The sequence below is a fragment of the Asterias rubens genome, chromosome 1, assembly GCF_902459465.1.
Source record: "Asterias rubens chromosome 1, eAstRub1.3, whole genome shotgun sequence".
Classification (NCBI taxonomy): Eukaryota; Metazoa; Echinodermata; class Asteroidea; order Forcipulatida; family Asteriidae; genus Asterias; species Asterias rubens.
Genome location: NC_047062.1, coordinates 28,328,491 through 28,340,581, shown reverse-complemented (window position 1 = coordinate 28,340,581; position 12,091 = coordinate 28,328,491). Strand labels below are relative to the sequence as shown.

Sequence of the window (12,091 nt, the reverse complement as noted above, 5' to 3'; positions counted from 1 at the left end):
ATCGCTCACGACTATTCATGGCAACATAATTTACTTACGAAACACAGTCAGTGACACCAGTGACAAGTCGTGACTAGTGTGGTAGTCATGACTTTTTGAAGTGTGACTAGTCGAGTAGTAACTTACACTGGTGGCCCAGGCTTACTGATGTCTGGTTGTGTTTCGTAGGTAAATTATGTTGTCGTGAAAAGTCGTGACTGTGAGCGACACAATTCTTTTCAGCAAACAGGAATAGTCGCAACTATTTTAGTTGTTGTGGTGGCTCGATTTACGGAGTAGGTGAATAATGGCAGTTGCAACTCGACTAAGCAACGATTTCGACATCAGTCGTAGTTCGTACCACTATAGTCGCCCATCACAGGCTTTCCCACAGCAGCCTTTAAAGTGCACAGTAAGTTATCACAGCAGTTATTCACATCACTGTTTGTACTATTGTACTTGTGTGAGCGGCTGAGCCTACAACCACTCTTTTACATTGTGGGGTGCAATGCAGTTTTCATCTGATTCTCTGTGTCTTAGATAGTTTATGGCAATTGAAAGACCATGTTGCTCATCTCGCCCAACTCTTCCACTTAGTTGTACATTTTCATATTGGTGTTCAAAATAATGATAAACATCAACCCCATTCCAAAAGCATCAGTTGCTAAGAGTATGCACACAGTTCCCTCAGGGTTGAAAAAGCTATGTAAACTCATCTTGAAAGTCAATCTCTGTATTGGTATGGTATCATCATACATGTCGACAATAAATTGTGATACAGTGGTGGAACTTTGCAGCAAAATGTAGAGTACACTTCTTCACATATGTCTTTCTTGATTGACAGTTAATATGATGTTCACTCTTTTCCTTTTCGATTGAGACTTCCTCTGCAAAACAGCAAAATATCTCTTCCACAATTATATACGCTTGAATCTTGATTCTGTCACTTGAATCAAGAAGTCCATTCCTTAATTGCCCATTCATCTGACAAGACGAGGCTTAAAAAGTATCAGTACTCCAAGGTGTTCATGTAGCAGTTCTCTAAAGGCAGACTCCTTTCCTGGAAAGAAGAATGACATAAATACAAACCAAAAAATAAGTTCAGTGATTATATTGGCTCTCATTGTGCTAAACTTTTTCTGCATCAAGCTTAATGTAAAATATGTACATCTGTTTTGATTATTAATATTAAACCGTTGACCATCGAGGGTCACGATCATCAATCAACCCAACTATAGCAATTGCAAACAAGTGTTAATTGCTTGTGCACAGAAGGAAAATGTCAGTTAAAAACAAGAAATGTCAGCCAATGAGCCATTTTCAAATCAAGGGATATGCTTCTGTGTGCATTGAAGTGTTGGTGACTCGAGTCAGACAAATCCAACCTCACATTAAGCTGGGCTCATACTACTCCTATGATGAACTATGTTCGTTCCGCTGCCGAAACAAACCCAAGGAGTAGGCTCATACTTCCTTTGAATGCGAAGTGGATTTTGGTGAGGCAATACTTTTACGAGCTGCCCTTCCATAGTGAGACACAAGAAAATTTTGCTTCACATGATGAAATAGCACTGCTATTAGCAGGAAGAAGGAGGTCTACCTACATAATAACAAGTTTTGAAGTATAGTTCAGTTCAGGGCAAATTAGGTGTTCACAAACATGACAAAAAATGACTACTTATGACTTATACGTTTTCTAATTCTATACAGATTCGATCAGTATAAACAAGATTCTCTCCACTCACCACTTTGTGACACTGACAGTTACAATGGTTTGGGATCCATGACTTGCTCAGTTGCAAACGTTGGTTGTATGTATCATGCTCTAGTTTCCCCTAGTGCCTTCACACCCGGACATGGTCCAATTGCCTGCATGCAGCAGACGAAGCACACGTAGAACTGACCAATTCTACCTCCATGAACTGACGGAGTTTATCGCAACACCAGACCGTCCGCAGAGAGGGCACGTCTAGCTGGTGTATTTTGACATAAAGTCATTAGTTAATTGCCATCTAGATAGCAGATTAGTATACCTGCGGCTTACTTGTTCGTCTTTAGCATTCATAATCGTGAACATTTCATATTTTCTTACGATTTTTCCTCCACGACAAACACGGAGCTGCCAATGCCGTGTAATCATACATGAATGACCCCGGGGTCAACTAATACATTATGTTAATTTATTACATAGATAAATGTGTGGGACTCGAACAAAAGAAGCTAGTGACTTTTAAATACTGCTCTGACACATAACTGGCGAGTTCTTGGATTTAGGTCAAATTCTCAGTGACCCCAGGTTTTACAAAAGCACAGATGACCGGTGTAGGCCAGCCGAAAAGCTGTTTAAATTGTGGACCATTTTCTTACACGTAACGATGATAAACTGGCACTTTTTCCTTCTCTGCATTTGACTATAGTTCCATTTGATCATCTGGACCCGATGTATACAAAACCTCATCAATCATTTCATTTGAGCCGGTTGCCATGGAATATTTGAAATGAATGAAACATCAATGAAAAACAAAAAGGAATGATATACTACCGGCCCAGAAGGAAAATTGTCCCGGGTTCCCCCTTTGAAAGATCGGTGTGAATGGATTATTGATACAGCCAATATTGCTATTTTTGTTCAAGCAATGTAAAATAAGGACTGATTTTTTAGTAGTATTCAATAAAACCTTTTCCTTCATGCAAAAAAAACACAAATTCGCGCTGCGTACTATGACCCAGAAAGACTCAGTTTCGGCAAAAGCCGGTGGCCCACGAACCATTCATACGCTGTGTGTGACGTCACACCACGTACCGAAGCTCTGTACACAGTGCATCGGGTCGATCGTGTGCGTGCATTTTATATATTAGTAGACCAGCCAAACTTTAAAATTGCTCTAGAAAAAAAACCGACGGCATAGTTTGTTAATGGCTGGCATCCATGCTAGATGTATGGATCATGGGCTCGAGAAGACAATTAGGGTGGATGCCCAGCTTGATTTTGAATTTTAAGGTCATTTTGGGGTCAAAAGGTAAAAAACGGTCAAAAATCAATATTTTCAAAATTTGTATCAAATTTAATCACATTTGATAGATCAATCCATAAAATGTATTTTTTAACTTTATGTTGACACTACAAACCTATGTAATTAACGTATAAACTTTGACCTTGTACACAAATGTATAACAAAACGAAGTGTAAAGGTGTGATTATCTTGAAAAGGGTACATTTTGAGTACATCCATTGTTTTTGCACTCCCCATCCTCATTGGTGCATAAATTGGTTTCAAACAACTTTTTGAAAGGCAAATATACCCACGCAGTTTTTGAGAAAAGAAATTAATTAAAATACCACCTTCATGTGGGGTCTAACGACTCGTTTTAAGGTAAAAATTTCAAATAAGGCAAACATTTTCCTTTTTTGAAATTTTCACAAATTTGACCCCAAGTGACAGATCTATCCTTAAAATGTATTTTTAAGTTAATGTTAATATGACAAACGTATGTAATTAACGTATGAACTTTGACCTTGTACACAAACGTATAGCAAAGCAAAACATAAAAGCGTGGTTATCCCGGAAAAATAATGAAAGACTCATGACACAAAGCATTTGTTGTTCGCTGTCTAGCACGGACAGGGTCAAAATTTATTTCTCTAAAATGTACTCTTTTGTTAAACACAAAACATTTCAATAATAAAGGAGTCAGCCAACTAAAAAGGTTACAACAAAAGTGGACAAAATGCCACTACACACAATTCTTTTCCTCCAGTGATAATACTTGAGGAACTTCCTAATGTCTACCAGGAATCAAAGACTTATTCAATTCAAATAAAATAAATTCAAATACGTTCGCCGCGGACTTACAAAACATTGCATCCCAATAAACGGCTTCGAAAGTATCTACTCCAAAGCACTGACTCCACCCGGTGTCTATCACCGGTGAAGCCAAAGGGACCAGGCAATAAAAACAAGCATGCATTATGAGATTTAATGGCTGACACCTTAATTATTGTCTCTTGTTATAAGTACAGTACATTTATAGATAATACATCACCTGCTCCGAGCGTCTGCCGAAGCATTTCTCACAGGAGTCTACCTGAAAGAAACTATGAATTCAAGCTAATTATTTATATTTATCATAATTTAAGTCAGTTTTTACAAACCACCAAACAAGTTGCTTGTCATGCAATGCGAGCAACTTGCTAAATCCCCCTCCCCTTTTTGTTACAAATAACTGGGGTTTAATTCATATTTCTTTATTTATCTTATTATTATTATGATTATTATTGTAACTATCCTTATTACAGTATTTTCTTCTGAATTTGAAGAATATTAATGCTTGTGATAGCGTTTGTCTGAAAACGTGGTAGCCAAATTCTGATTGACTTGAATTGAATTGAATGGTTTATTCGTCAGGTATTTATACAAATACATGAAATTTATAATCCTTTTGTACAGCAACATATACAATATTAAAAGGATGAGTGCCGTCCCATTTGTATATGGGCTTATCTTCTACTCTTAATTTTGTTCTATTAAGGACACTTGAGTGGTTGATAATATGAACGTTTGATGTTATTTCTTCTCTACAAAACTTGTGAGCTATCTTATTTATATTTCTCGTGGCTGCTAGCCCTGCCCCTGTTCATCCTTATCTCTAAAACTGCCAGAAACTCAAACAGAGTATTTTGCTTGCTGCAGAAAATGTGAATTCCCCTACCCGTAATACAAACCAGAAAAATGCCAATGTATAAATGCTGCTCTCCATAACATGTGTTCATAGTGTGATTTACATAGGGATGGCAGCACTCTTGTCAATATTGCTTAAGTATATTATACGTGATAGGATAGTATCCTTATTTGGGTTATCTCGCCTTCATCCCTCCATAATCTTCTTAATTATAAAATTATCTGATGGGTTTTTCCATCCATTGGCTTAGTGCGCGAATGCTATAGCAGACATGTGCGCACGAATGCTATAGCAGACATGTGCGCAGTTATTGTCGCGGATGAGTACCCTGATAATGACATGTTTGAAATATATAATATTAAGTCTTGCCCTGAAGCTGGCCACACTGATCCCAAATTAGTAAATGCCTAAATGTTATGAAGGAGTCTAGACTGCTTGCATATGATTTCCATGTTGCTGGTGCTAATACAGACTTAAATAAGCGATGGGCTTCCTTATTCAGATGGTCTACAGAAATTGTGGTACAAGGGTGCCTATTCCTGCTGCGTCTGGTGCAATTTGTCGGAAGCGCTCCATCTGGAACCGGTACGCGTATTTTTTTTTCCTAGGACGAACGTGGGCATTTAACATAACATGGGCGTGTTTTTGCCCGAAAAACACTTTCGCGCATGCACGAGCATTGGTGATGACCGCAAGGGACCTTGGGCCACTGGTGGTGGTATGTGGAATGAAAATAGTTGTAGTAAATTAATGGGGAACAACCTGCCTTTCTTCTTCTATCGCTTCACACAATGGTGTACAGGTTGTGATGAACCAGTCTACCTCCTAATTCTTCCTCCATGGTCTATGGAGATATACCATCCATGGTCTATTTTTAAACTGGGCACATTTGGTAATTATTGTTCTTCTGACCTCACTAAGTCGATCGAGTACGTGACGAAATTAGTCAGAGGCTAAACACTATTCCACTGTCAGACTGTGATTTGTTTCTTTATTGGAACCAGTGTGAAACTGTAATAAACAAGAATAAAACATACATATAAAGCATAACGTGAAGGAAGCCTTAAAATATTAAAAAGCTGACATAGAATGGGTAAAGTCACAAAAAGACCCTAAATCCATGCTGAACTACCAAACATAAGATTTGCCCAGTTTCCGGACAAACGTTGAACGTGTTGTGCCTTCGCAATGCACACATGGTAAAAAAGTACATGTAAAGCGCACATGTAGCCGATTTTGGCAACAACAGTTTTAAGGAAAGTAAACTAGCCTGAAAACCCTAATAAATCGAGCGAGCTAGACAAGGAATGATTTATAATAAGACGGAATGAAAAACTCACAGATTGTGCTTGATCCAAGGGAAAAAACAAGGATATTGGGGCTAAAAACTGCAGAATTAGACGAAGGCTTTAAAACGGGAAAATGATAGATGCGAGTAAAAATAATGATCACTTGAGGGCGCTATCTACAAAGGCGAGAGGCCTATGAAGTTCTAGGGGCAAGAAAATTGTCGAAGACCAGTATTTTCACTTGATTTGGTAATTATTGTCGAAGACCAGTATTTTCACTTGATATTAATCATCTTTGCTGCCGTCTTGGCGTCTCCTTTATGCTCTGTTTCCTCCTTTGCCTTTGCAGTCGTCCTAATCTTTACAATAACCTTGATTTATCCTCTGTGGGCTCTTTCAACTCCAGCCCTTTATTCTCGAGTTCATCTCTCTTTGTTTACGTGTATTTCCATCTTTTAAAAACTTCTTTTGCATCATCAAAGGCCTTGTATTTTCTTTTTATCTGTCTCCATATCTTGCAATTTTCTTTGTCCAGTTCATCATCTCTCTGTAGATTATCTTCTTCATTTTCGTCCAACTTGTTTCTCTGCCAAGACTTATATTTATTTGTCTTCGCCGTCGTCTCCATGGTTTCTTTATCTTGATGTCGATTTCCACGAGCATCTTGCCGTCATTCTGTACCATCTTCACTTCCATTCACCGTTGCTGGAGTTCTTGCATTTTTATGTCATGATACCACGTTGGCACATTCTCTCCAGTGTAAGGTTTCAGTCTGTTGTAGTGTACAATTCTTGGCTTCCCCTTTGCTCCTTTCTGAACTCGATAGGTGACGTCACTTATACACGTTGTTACCACATTATGTCCATTCCACGGTAATTGAAACTTGGGAAAATGACCTCGTTTTCGTTTATACTACATCTCCTCTGCTGTATCCCCCATGATCTGCTTTGTGGTCATAGTTGAGTTTCTGTCTGTCACTTGCAATTTGAAGGTGTTCTCGTGCATATTGATGGACTTGCTCCACACATTCCTGGCGACGAGCGACATATTCAGTTTGATTTTCTTGCTGGTCATCTTTCGGTCTCTCAATGAGTATGAGCGGCAGTGTTGCCTCTCTTCCCATCTTCATCTCATTGGGTGTGTAGCCGTTTGTTTCGTGATCAGCAGATCTATAAGCCATCATGACATATGGCAAAAAGATATCCCAGTCTCTCTGGTTATTGTCTACAACCATGGATAGCATCCCTTCAATAGTTCTGTTTGTAATGTTTAAGCTTGGATGATGATCGATGAACTTAAGTATCAATGCAGTGACAGACACCAGTACTTTGGTTGCATGATAGAACTGTTTGTTTATTTACTTTACCTCTGACCTTAACATAAAGTATGGAGCGCCTGTGATAAAGTAATACGATGCATGAAAACTACATCCCTCTTCACCTTGAATTGAGCCCATGACATTAAACAATAAATGAAGGAAATTTACTTGGTATGTGTCTTGTTATTTGACAAGTGAGTTTTTCTCTTAAACATTTCTTTTGAACTTCCAAAAATGTATAAGCTTGCACAGTCACATGAGAGGATACATTTTGCTTGAGGTCATAGTCCAGCTGCTAAGGCCCATATGTGGACAAATTGTGCACTTTGTGGTAAAAGCATGAAACTTCCTACAGATGTTACATACACCCTAAAGATCATTTTAAGACTTGGACCCATCTTGGATCTCACCCATTTTAGGGGTGGGGCTACGTTTTAAGAAAGTGGGGGGTAACAAATTTAATATGTCAGTTTTGACTATTTGAAAAACAATTCTGCTCATTTTTTTAGACTAAAATACATGATAACAGTTCAATAATTATTTGAAAATTAATAACTGTCTTGAATTCTGCCCATTTTGTGGGCGGAGTCATATTTTTAAGAAAGAAGGGGGGTAAAAAATGTAATAATGTTAATTTTAACTAAATTTGCTTTTCTCTGCTCATTTTTTTTTAGACTAAAATACATGAAAAACAATTCTGCTCATTTTTTTAGACTAAAATACATGATAACAGTTCAATAATTATTTGAAAATTAATAACTGTCTTGAATTCTGCCCATTTTGTGGGCGGAGTCATATTTTTAAGAAAGAAGGGGGGGTAAAAAATGTAATAATGTTAATTTTAACTAAATTTGCTTTTCTCTGCTCATTTTTTTTAGACTAAAATACATGAAAAACAATTCTGCTCATTTTTTTAGACTAAAATACATGATAACAGTTCAATAATTATTTGAAAATTAATAACTGTCTTGAATTCTGCCCATTTTGTGGGCGGAGTCATATTTTTAAGAAAGAAGGGGGGTAAAAAATGTAATAATGTTAATTTTAACTAAATTTGCTTTTCTCTGCTCATTTTTTTTTAGACTAAAATACATAAAAACAATTTAATAATTATTTAAAAATTAATTACTGTCTTGAATTCTGCCCCTTAGTGGGCGGAGTCGTATTTTTAAGAAAGTGGGGGGTAAAAAATGTAACATAATGTTAATTTTGACTAAATTTACATTTCTCTGCTCATTCTTTTAGCTTTTCGACTAAAATACATAATAACAGTAAAATAGTTATTTAAAAATTAATAACTGTCTTTATTCCTGCCCCTTTTGTGGGGGGAGTCACATTTTTTTAAAGTGGGGATAAAATAAAACATGCCATTCTAGCCCCTTGATTGTTATACTGATACATGCAAAACCGTGTAAATACATGTATAGACATTTAATTACAAAATTTCTACATTTTCAGTATGCACTACATAGTTGTTTGCAGTAACAGCGTTTACAATTTACTCACAGCACTTCTTTGCTCCCTCTTGAGAGTAAACGATTGGGTGCTAAACAAATCGAACCAGCAGTGATGCCTTAATGTTGAGTATTCTTATACAGGTGCGGGTATAATGGAGTGATTTGAGAGCTTGAGTTTGCCATAGCCATAGTATACATAACCGACGATTTTACAGTACATGTATTGATGTCATAACTATGACAGAGTATCAGATTTTGCCGGCCCAGGACATACTTTTATTCCTGTATTGTTGATGAGATTGTTGACTGCTTCTGCATTCTTGGCTGTATTACACATGTGTAATTTAGCGAACCCTCGTTTACTACTCTGGCCCCGCCCACAAAAGAGGGGATAAATAAAGAAACTATTTAAACTCATGGAAAAAATGTATTCTTTTATAGTATTTCTATTCAAATAACATAAATCAGCTTAAAAAAACAATTAAAAAACACTAATAGTTCACTAAAGATAACACTTTGTTTTAAAAACGCCCACTTTTAGAAATATTGAAACTCCGCCCACAAAAGGGCATTTTTTTTTACTAATTTATGTTTTAACTTATAATTATGATTTTCAAGTTTATATTTCTGGTCAAAAGAACAACAAAAAATTTATTCTAAGTATGATTGTGCCCAATATTAATATCAAAGACCCCCCTTTTTATGCAAATGAGGCTCCGCCCCCAAATAGGAGAGACCCAAGATGGGTCCAAGTCTAAAATTGATTATTAGCCCAATACCAACCATCATAGCAAATTTCATGCTTTTACCACAAAGTGCACAATTGTTAACCTTAGCAGCTGCACTATCACTCCAAATATGTATTTTGTTTAAACACTTGAAAACAATTTTAACTTACAACTTTTAACTTTTAACTTGTAAATGACAGTTGATTGGTTAGAGTTATGTCCTTTTGAGTTATTTCAATGTACATGCATAGTCCTTGAAGCGGGTTGGTGGGTTGCGTTCTCTGGGTGGGTTTCTACGTGGCACTGGTGGTGCGTGCGGCTGTGTAGGTGTGTCTGGCAATTCACTCATCTGACTCATGTGATTCAATGCGAGGCTGTTTGTTAATGCGTTTGAAGCGCGAGACAGTGCGAGTGATCCGGTGTTGTTTGCGTTGTGCTGTGATCATTGATCCTTTAGTTTTGATCACTGTGTAGGGTTTCATGTGGTATGGGGTCTGGCCTTTGGTGATCATACCATCACGGCGGATGAGCACACAATCACCCTCCTTTATGTTTGGCTGCTTTGCATGTTCGCGTTTGTCAACGTACGCTTTCATTGCAGCTTTCCGTGTTTTGTCTTTGCGGTGCAATTTGGCATTGTTAGTCATTGTTGTGTAGTCTGAGGAAGGCGTGTCTGGATTGGTCGACCGAAGAGAAGAGTAGCCGGTGGGATACCAGTCGTAGCATGAGGTGTGGCGCGGTAGTTGCGTAAGAATTGGTACATGGATTGTTTCCATGGTTTGCAGTCAACGATGGATGTGCGATAAGTTTTCTTCAGAGTTCTCATTAAGCGTTCAACTTCTCCGTTCGCGCGTGGCCAACGGGGTGTAACTTTGCGATGTCGAAATCCTAGGTAGTCACTGAAGTTTTCAAATTCGCTGCTATTGAAAGGTGGGCCGATGTCAGTACGTACGACTTGAGGCACGCCGAAGGCAGCGAATATGCGATCGAGCTTCGGAATGGCGGCTCGAGCGGAAGTTGATGTGACAATTTCAATTGCAGGATATCGACTGGAGTCGTCGGTAACAACTAAGATATGTTCTCCAGTGGGGAGGTCACAGAAATCAACACTAACCTCCAGCCAGGGTCCTTTGGGGAGCGGTGACATTTGAAGTGGAGCTCTGGTGTTATCCATAGCTGTGGCCTGGCACATGAGGCAATCACGGATGGTTTTTTCAACGAGACGATCGCTTTCAGGGAACCATACTTTTTCGCGTAGGAGTTGTTTGGTTTTGGTGATTCCCTGGTGTCCTTCGTGCGCGATGTCAATGATAGTTTGAGTCAAAGCGTGAGGAATGACGATGCGTGTGCCACGGAGCAAGATATCACGATTAGTCGTCGTTGTTAGCTCAGTGCGTATCTTGTACAGACTCCAAAGCGGGTCACTTTTTTGCTGTGCGTTTGGTCGTTTAAGGGCTATGTCCCAATTTCCAGTGACCAGTGCGTTGATGCAGTGCTGGAGTATGTCGTCTTGTTGCGTTGCGGTGCGAATGTCGTCGATCTTGACAGTCTTGGGTACTGTGGTTGTGAGATGAAGTTGACGTGCTGTTCCGCGAGTTTTTCTTCTCGACTGGGACCTTGCGAGGACGGTAGTGGATGACGCGACATGTAGTCAGCTGGGTTAAACTTGATACTCAACAGTGTATTGGTACTCTTGAAACTTGAGCACCCAACGCTCAATCCTTGCTGGTGCTTGATTGTTCGGGTTGTTGAACAATGTCACCAGCGGTTTGTGATCCGTCATAACCGTAAACAATCCACCATAAACGTACAGATGGAAGTGGAGTATGGCCCATGTAATTGCCAATGCTTCACGCTCAGTCTGCGAGTAGCGTTGTTCCACTGGCGTGAGTGATCTACTTGCGAGTGCTACGATCGAAAGTTCACCACTGGCGTTGTGTTGGGCGAGGATTCCAGCGAGACCGACTGGACTGGCATCAACTAAGATCTCTGTTTTCTTAGCTGGATCAAAGTAGGCCATAGTACAGCATTGTGCAACACGTTTACGAGTCTGCACGAGAGCTTGTTGTTGTTCAGTTCCCCATGACCAGGGTGCTGCATCTTTAGTCACTTCGCGTAAGGGCGCAGAGATCGTTGCTAAATCAGGGATAAAGCGACCGCAGTACGTGACTAATCCCAGATTACTGCGAACCTCGCCAGCGTTCTGGAACGTTTTGGATTGCTTGGACCTTCTTTGGGTCTGGTGAAACACCATCACTACTGAAGACGTGTCTGAAGTATTCAACAAGGCTTTTACTGAACTTACACTTGTCCTTGTTCAGTGTTAGGTTTTGCTCGCGGATGCGTTGAAGACAAGCTTTGAGTCGCGAGTCGTGCTCCTGTTGTGTTTTCCCGAACACCAAAATATCGTCGCTGATGTTGAGGACTCCCTGGAGCCCTTGAAGAGCAGTGTTAATGAGATTTTGAAACACTTCAGCGGCTGAACAGACACCAAAATTTAAAGGCTTGTAGCGGTACAGGCCTTCGTGTGTCGAAAAAAATTGTTAAGGTGACGTGATTCAGGAGACAACTCTAATCTGCTGATAGCCTGCGTTTAGATCAAGCTTACTGAAGACTGTGGATCCATTGACATGTGCTATG

At 39.2% G+C, this 12,091-nt stretch overlaps 1 protein-coding gene across 1 annotated transcript; it reads right to left on the bottom strand.

Annotated features, from left to right (window-relative positions):
* Positions 1 to 10,094: 10,094 nt before the first annotated feature.
* On the bottom strand, positions 10,095 to 11,705 carry LOC117292211 (uncharacterized protein K02A2.6-like). The gene is made up of 2 exons (XM_033774213.1): positions 11,165 to 11,705; positions 10,095 to 11,008 (listed from the first exon to the last, which is right to left on the bottom strand). The coding sequence occupies exons 1-2, from the start codon at positions 11,703 to 11,705 to the stop codon at positions 10,095 to 10,097; spliced, it is 1,455 nt and encodes a 484-aa protein (XP_033630104.1).
* Positions 11,706 to 12,091: the final 386 nt, after the last annotated feature.